Source organism: Juglans regia, chromosome 6 (genome assembly GCF_001411555.2).
Source record: "Juglans regia cultivar Chandler chromosome 6, Walnut 2.0, whole genome shotgun sequence".
In the NCBI taxonomy this organism is placed as follows: Eukaryota; Viridiplantae; Streptophyta; class Magnoliopsida; order Fagales; family Juglandaceae; genus Juglans; species Juglans regia.
In genome coordinates this window covers 19,291,947-19,300,136 of record NC_049906.1, presented here as the reverse complement: position 1 = coordinate 19,300,136, position 8,190 = coordinate 19,291,947, and the positions used below count along the sequence as shown (strand labels likewise).

Below are 8,190 nucleotides of genomic sequence, written 5' to 3'. Positions count from 1 at the left end.
TGACGAGTCTCACTTCAACTATTTTGTAAGGCATCGGTGGGTTTCGACCATGACCAAGACTGAGCTTCATGCTTTCTGCAGAGAGTTTCCACTCCTCGATGGGACTTCGGCCGAAGGTTCGTCGTCCCGCATCACTATGGTTGACCGCCAAGGTCTGGCAACGGCGGTGGCGCTTTATCCCCACATGTTCTCCATAGGGCTTCGTTTCCCATTCTGCTGCCTTGTCCTTGACGTCCTGGATTATCTGAAACTTGCCCCTGCATAGCTCAACCCCAATGCCTGGCGTCTACTCTTGGCCAGTTGCGTGGCCTTCTAACTTGTTCTGTCCGATTCGGAGGATTACCCCGACCTAACTACTCGTGAACTTCTGAGTGTGTACCGAATCAATCGACTAGATGGGAATTGCTGCAGTTTCCAGTCGTACATCGCCGAGAGGCATTTTACGTCCTTGGAGAGGCACTATTCTTCCATAAAGGAATGGCACCAGTGGTTTTTCTTCGTAAGGTGCACTGGTCGAGAGTGCCCCAAGGGGGTGAGGGACTATGATGAGTTGCCGATTTGAGCTTTTGGGGCAAGGTTCCAACCTCTAAGTCTCTGGCCATTACCTTGTTGGAGAGGAAGGAACTCTGTATCGCTTCTATGGTGTCCTGGGTTTTGGCCCATCCCGACCTGCCTGAGACAGACGCACTCCTGAATGATGACTACATTCGTTGTTACCTCGTCCTCCCGCTCCGCAACCACGTACCGGGCCAGGACTTCCTGTTGGGTCCACTTACACTGTCTAGGAAAAAACGTCCCGCTCCTTCCCTTCCTGAAGAGGAGTGCCCAAACATCCACACACTGAGCCAGAGGCGCCAATTCTCCCTCGGCCCATTCCAGCTGAAGAAGTCCCAGTCGCTCTACCCCTTCCTTCTAAACCCGAAGTTGCCCAGCGAAAGGGAAAGAGCTCTCGGCGAGAGGCACCAGTAGGAAAGTTTGTTTGGGCCACTCGTAGGGACAGCTCAGTCAAAGACGCAGAGAGAGCCCGTCGTCCCGCCCAGGATGTTGGTCTTTATGGAGGTAGGTCATTGTAAATTTTCAAACATATACATTTTTTATTTGAGCTACGAATAATTACGCTTGCTTTTCCCAAATAGGCTGTGCAGAAGGAGAAAGCGCTGAAGCAGCGGTAGCCTTTCTCTTCGCCTCATCTTTTGAAGGCCCTAAACCTTATGGGTCAGCACAGGTGTTGGGCATCTTCCACCTCTTTCAAGGATACTCTCCTCAAAGAGGGGGAACTCCTGCACAAGTAGCTTCCTTCTTTCGGGGAGATGCTTGCCAAGTTCGACATGTCCTTCGAGGGTGGTTTGCCTTATCCTCCAGCCCTTGCTCCCGAGCACGCTGACTTTGCCCATTCTGGAGGCTCCCCGATCCCCATCACGACTGTCCTTCTCTCCGAAGGAGTTTTGCCTACCAGGGAGCTCGAATTCCTTGAAGTTACGGAACAATACTTTGATGGGACTATTCCCAGATCATAGGTTGAGGGGCCAAGCTATCCTGGGATTGCGGCTCCCAGCCGATCCAGGGTCCCAGTGTCTACTCTGGTACTGGGTCCGTAGATCGAGCCAAGCCCTTTGATGGCTTCAGAACAAATCCCCCTTTTGGAGGAGATCACACAGGTACTGGCTCTTCCTTCTCTGTTTCTATTGATGTCCATTGAACGTTTGTTCCATTTATTTCCCTTCGTTGTCTTTCAATATGTCGGGTTGTTTGTTTCACCCAGGAGCCCCAGGTTCCAGAAGTTGTGCCCTCTGCTCCGTAACTTGACATCAACCTGGTGGAGGTGGAGGATGATCCCTCCCCGATCGGTAGCCCCCTTTGCTCGGGCAAGGTGCATGGTGAAAGCTCGGTCAGAGTCAAAGGCTCTCCAAGCTCCCACTCTGCTCCTGTGCAAGTGCCAGAAGTTATGCCCTCCGCTTGGCAACAAGAAGTCGACTTGGTAAAGGTGGAGGATGATCCCTTACCGAGCAAGAGCCCCCCTCGCTTTGGTGAGGCACATGGTGCGAGCTCGGTTCCCTCGCAGGATCCTCCCATAGAGGTTTTCCTTCCGAGCGAGGGGGAAACCACTCCATCTCCAGCATACCGAGAGGTCAATCTGCCTCTAGTGCCTGTCGAGCCCCCTTCTTCTTCAGAGCCAAGAGCATCACTGGGTTCTAGGCCAAGCCATGTCAGGGCTCGTACATCATTTTTTGAGTCTTACCTCCAAAACTTCCAGCCACTTTTTGCTCATGTGAGTGTTCTTCCGCACGACCGCTTTCCTTCTCGTTTTGTTTGTTTCCTTCTTCTCTCTTTCTCTTTTTTTTTTTTAAACAAGATGGATTGATGTTAACCCCTCAGGCCGCAGAGGAGTTTGCCGACTTGGTCTCCAAAGAGCAAGAGGCTCTGGAAGAGGACCTCAAGACCCAGAGGGTGCTGAACAAACTGCTGAACCTCCATGGGGAGAAGATGCTAAGTGAGAAGCAGTCCCTAGAGGTGGAGAATGAGTCCTTATGGGCGAGCAACACGTTCCGTCTTGACAAGATCCGCGAGCAGAGGAAGCTGAACAAGGATATGGCCGAGCTGATGAAGATCATGAATCTGGAGCTCAATCTCAAGCGCAAGGAACTCTAGCTGAAGGGCATACTTAGTGAGTATTTTCTCATTTCAACTTAACTTTCCACGGGGTTCCCGTGCGGGTTCAGACGGGCAATACTATTCGCATTCGGTGGTCCTTTAATTTTGAACCCCGCCCATGACTTTGTCGTGTAGCTACCACCTTCCTTCTAGTGCCCACCGAACTGTACACCATAATCTTCGCACACGTGGGTAGCTGAACCTACTGCCGACCTCGTGACTCTTCTGGGGTTGCCCCTCCCAGACACCTCTTTCTTTTCTGTTTGGCCCAAGTGTCGTTCAACTTCATTCAAACGCACCATGTGCCTTTATCACATTCGTGACTCATGTTTCATACTTAATTTCTTCATCAGTCACCCTCTTTATACCGCTTTCATGTCGGCTAAGACTCTCCATGCTTAATTCTCCTCATCGACTGTCTCTCGGGATTCGTGCTCCACAGGGGACACGTGGGAAAACCTTGGAATTCCCGCAAACACATGGAGTTGGGGGGAGGTTCTTAGGTGTCGCAGGGCCCTGGGGTGCCCCGAGTCGTTTCCAACTATAAAAAGGGATGTTTTCATCTTCTGTTAGGGTGTAGCTGGCCCTGCCTTCTCTTTCCTTTATCAGCTCTATCGATCTGCTATGACCCTTTCCCCCCTTTTTCTACTGCCTAAGGAAGGTAGAAGCGTTCTGTTCTGGTTCTTGGGATGCTGCTGGTAGGGGTTCAGTTAGTTGGGTCTCAGCAAACTCCACACATCTCTTATTCTTACCCTCTTACTTATGACATCTCACTTGTTCTTGCCCCTTGCTTACGGGGGTCGACCTTCGTGAGCATTCGAACCAAAACTTGCATCCCACTAGTCCTGGTCGGTGCTCGACCAGGGTAGCGGCACGACAACCGTGGCTGAGGAGGGCGGGAATAGACGTCGAGGGGGACAACCATGCCTTGGTCGTTGCCTGCCCATTGATCTTCTTATACCCATGCTGCTGCCTCCTCTTGGTTCAACCTTCAATCCCAGTTCATCCCTAGGAGACTTTTGGTAGGGCGCCACCTGTCCTCTCACCCACAGAAGAGGGGACGTACTTTGCTGAATCCACAGGGCGTCCATCTTCCTAGTGTTGCAGTGCTTATCTTTGTAGTAACTTTGTAGTCGGGCCCTCTTTGCAGCCTCCTCTTCCTCTCTTTCTTCCTTCTCTCTTTTTTACGATGTAGGACTTCCCAGTTCAATATATATATATAAAGGACTTTATCTACCTTCCTTTCTGTGAGCTTTTTATGCTTTGTCTTGCCCTTGTTTTTACCTTGACGATCGCTATCAACAGGTTGGAGTTCACGGCTCGGTTACGGTGCTTCATACTATATGGGTTGGCACTTGTTCATTTGAGCCCGAAGGCCCTACTCCCTCACGAACACGTTCCCCTATTTCTTTTTGTATGAAGATCGGCAAGTCATTTAGACTGCGTTGAGAATAGCTATTAGCAGGTCCGAGCTCATGGCTCGGTTCCTGTGCTTTATACTTCATAGATTGGCACTTCCAGGTTGGCAGAGCTCAATGGCCTTGCTCCCTCACCAACGCATTTCCTTCTTTCTTTTTGCACGAAACTCGACAAGTCATTTAGACTGCATTGAGAATAGCTGTTAGCAGGCCGATCGCTACTACTAAGTATGGTCCTTCCCATTTGGGACCCAGTTTGCCCGTGTCTTGGGTCGTAACTCCTATTTGCTTTAAGACCATATCACCTACTTTGAAGTTACGAGGTCGGACTCGTTTGTTAAAATACAATTCAACTCTTCATTTGTTGGCCGCCGCTTGGCTCGTAGCTTCCTCCTTTCTTTCTTCCAAGAAATCTAGGCTCTCCCTCATTCGCTCGTTGTTCCAATCCGAGTCGTATTGTTGCACCCTGTACATGGGTATGGCCACCTCTGCTGGTATCACGGCTTCCGCTCCATAGACCATGGAGAAAGGTGTTTCTCTAGTTGGGGTTCTTACTGACGTCCGATAGGCCAACAACGTGCTCGGAAGTTCCTCAGCCCATTCCCCTTTCTGCGCTCCTAACTTCTTCTTTAAGATGTTGAGTAATGTTTTGTTGGTTGCTTCTACTTGGCCGTTGGCTTGCGGATGTCTTGGAGAGGAATACTTGGCTTTGATCTTGAGCTCCAAGCACCATTCTCGATAATGCAAACATCAAAATTTCGCCCATTGTCAGAGATGAAGCTTTGGGGAATACCAAAACGGCAGATTATGGACTTCCAGAGGAAATTCGTTATTGCCCGAGTTGTGATTGTTGCTAAGGCTTCCGCCTTTACCCACTTGGTAAAGTAGTCTACTGCTACTATGACAAATTTTACCCCTCCTTTGCCCGTTGGGAGGGGATCGATGAGATCCAACCCCCATTGGACGAAGGGCCACTGAGCAGTGACAAAGGTAAGCTCTGCGGGTGGGCAATGAGGTATAGGGGCGTTTTCCTGGCATTTAAGACACTTTCGAGCAAACTTGTCGGCATCCTTGTGAGTATTAGGCCAGTAGTACACTGCCCGAGCAATTCGTAGCGCCAATGCCCTCTTGCTCGCGTGATTGCCGCAAACTCCTTCATGGATTTCAGCCAACACGTACTGAGCTTGCTCGGAAGAAATGCACCTTAACAGAGGCTCGGCATATCCCCTTTTATACAGGATTCCCTCTACCAGAATAAATCTGGCTACCCGATTCCTAACCTTTTGGACTTCTTCCCGATCATTGGGCAGAATTCCCTCTTGAAGAAACCTCAAAATATCCGCGGCCCATTCCGGTGGCTATAGGACCTCGATAGCTGACACCCAAATTCCCACCGCAGCTATATCAACAGTTTGGGCAACCACATGGTCCGGAAGCGGGACCTCTTCTTGTCCTGAAGCGGCCTTAGTTACCCAACCCGCTTCCTGGTTCTCTCCTCTAGGAATCTGATGGTTGGCAAAATACTGGAAGCGATCTCGTTTTTCTCCCACTCGTTGGAGATATCTTTTTAGATTTTCCCCCTTCGTGAGGAACTGTCCGGTCACCTGCCCTACCACTATCTGCGAGTCAGCTTTTACTTCAACTTCAGTCGCGCTAAGGGACCTGGCAAGCGTTAGTCCTAACAAGAGCGGCTCATATTCCTCCTCGTTGTTGGTGACCTTGAACCTGAGTTTGAGCGCATAATCGAACCTCTCACCCGAGTCTGTCACTATGTGTAGTCCCGCACCGCCACCTATCCGACAAGACGAACCGTCGACATACACTTGCCACTGCTTGCCCTGGGGGAGCAATAATCACTTCTTCAGGGAAGTTTGAGAATTCGACTACAAAGTCTGCTAGCACCTGTCCTTTTATTGACGTCTGAGGGAGGTATTCGATCTCGAACTCGCTTAATTAATCACCCAGCTAGTCATTTGGCCTGTGATGTCGCATTTTTGCAATATCTTCCTCAGGAGGACATCGGTTTGGACCTTTACGGGGTAGGCCTGAAAGTAGGGCCTCAGCCTCCTAGCGGTGACTACTAAAGTGAGCATTTCTGTTTGGGGATACCTGGCTTCTGTACCTCGAAAAGCTTTGCTAAAGTAATAAACTGGGCGTTGAATTCCTACCTCTATTTGGGTTAACAGAGAGGACACTGCACTGGGTGACACTCCCAGATACACAGTCAGGTTTTCTCCTGGTCTAGTTTGGCTGAGCAGCGGCGGATGAGCTAGTTATCCCTTTAGTTCATCGAAAGCTCTGCTACAGTCTTCATCCCATTCTCGTGCCTTACAGAGGACACTGAAGAAAGGAAGGCACCGATCGGTTGATCTGGCGATGAAACTGCCCAGGGCGGCTACCCTTCCTGTTAATTTCTGAACTTCGTTGATGTTCCTCGGCGGAGGCATATCCATGATGGCCCTGATCTTCTCAGGATTAGCCTCGATTCCTCGATCTAAAACCATGAAGCCCAGGAATTTCCCTAATTCCACCCCAAAGGTGAATTTATGTGGGTTAAGCTTCATTTTGTACTTTCTCAACACTGCAAAGGTCTCGCGGAGGTCGTCAAGATGTTGTTTGGCCTTCTTGATTTGAACCAACAGATCGTCCACATAGACCTCCATATTCCTCCCGATCTGGTTCTTGAACATTTTGTTGACCAGGTGTTGGTATGTGGCTCCCACGTTTTTTAGACCGAACGACATTGCCGTATAGCAATAAAGCCCTTTATTGGTGATAAACGTTGTTTTCTCTTCGTCGCCGGGACTCATCCTTATCTGATTGTAACCAGAGTATGCATCCATAAAGTTGAGTAATGAATGCCCAGCCGTCGAATCTACTATTAAGTCAATCCTTGGGAGAGGAAAACTGTCCTTCGGACATGCTTTATTCAAGTCGGTGAAATCAACACACATCCTCCACTTCCCACTCGCTTTCTTCACTAGTACAACATTAGAGAGCCATTCGGGATAGTAAACTTCCCGAATGAAACCCACAGCAAGGAGGCGCTCCACTTCCTCAACTATAGCTGCCTATTTCTCCGTACTGAAATTGCGGTGCTTCTGCTTGACCTTCTTTACGTTAGGGTTTACGTTGAGCTGGTGCTCTATCACGGACCCATCGATACTTGGCATTTCTTCATGGCACCACACAAAGACATCGCGATGCTCCAGAAGCAGCTGCTTCATAGACTGGCTCAGCTCTTCGAACATTCTAGATCCCATTCGTACCATCCGCTCCAGGTCCTCAGAATCTATTGGCACCAAGACTAGGGGTTCGTCGGGCTCTGCTTGTGTTAGCACTTCTTCATCCCTCTCTTCGCTGTCCAGCTCGGTCACCGCCTTAGATGGCGGCTGGGCTGCCCTTTCGAGTCTTGTTTGTACTTGCGCCTCTCTATTTTCCTACTCCTGCACTTGTCCTGTCCGAACGGGTGGCACTGGTTCGGCAAGTTGCTTGCGGCTTGATGCTAGAGTTTGTATGATTACCACCTTTGACTTCATCTCCCTAGTATAGCCGTCCCTCGCGGCCTGCTGTTCACCTCGCATCTCTCCTACCCCACATGCGGTGGGAAATTTTACTTTTAGGTGGTATGTAGAAGTGACAACCTTCATTTGGTTCAACGATGGTCTCCCAAGTATCACATTGTATGAGGAAGGGGCCTTGACCACTAGGAGGTCTACCATGAGGGATGTGGTTTTGGGGGCCACGCCTACTAGTACGAACAGGGCGTTTGCACCAGCTGGCTGGATGGTATCCCCGGTAAAGCCTTTAAGGGGCATTGGCACTGGCCATAGCCGGTTGGGAGAAATTCCCATTCTGCTGAAAGCTTCCCAAAAGAGGATATCTGCGGAACTACCATTGTCGATCAATACCCTCCTGGTCCAATAGTTTGCTATCTGTGCTGTCACCACCAACGCATCGTCATGAGGTCATAATAAACCCTCCCCATCCTCTTCACTGAATGTTATTAGATGTTCCCCGGAAGGGTCTCTGCGGTGCGACCGTTGGGTGGAGAACACTTCTCCGTACCTGGCCTTCCTTGCGTGGGCCTTCCGAGGTAAGGAAGTCGCTTCCCCTGCAT

The 8,190-nt window shown here is 50.0% G+C and overlaps 2 protein-coding genes across 2 annotated transcripts; both read right to left on the bottom strand.

The window, feature by feature from the left end:
* Positions 1 to 4,732: 4,732 nt before the first annotated feature.
* LOC108986528 lies at positions 4,733 to 6,163 on the bottom strand. The gene is made up of 3 exons (XM_018959173.1): positions 6,032 to 6,163; positions 5,438 to 5,908; positions 4,733 to 5,257 (listed from the first exon to the last, which is right to left on the bottom strand). Exons 1-3 carry the CDS (start codon positions 6,161 to 6,163, stop codon positions 4,733 to 4,735), a joined length of 1,128 nt encoding a protein of 375 aa, XP_018814718.1.
* Positions 6,164 to 7,510: 1,347 nt separating this feature from the next.
* On the bottom strand, positions 7,511 to 8,190 carry LOC108986527. The gene is made up of 2 exons (XM_018959172.1): positions 8,139 to 8,190; positions 7,511 to 8,010 (listed from the first exon to the last, which is right to left on the bottom strand). The coding sequence occupies exons 1-2, from the start codon at positions 8,188 to 8,190 to the stop codon at positions 7,511 to 7,513; spliced, it is 552 nt and encodes a 183-aa protein (XP_018814717.1).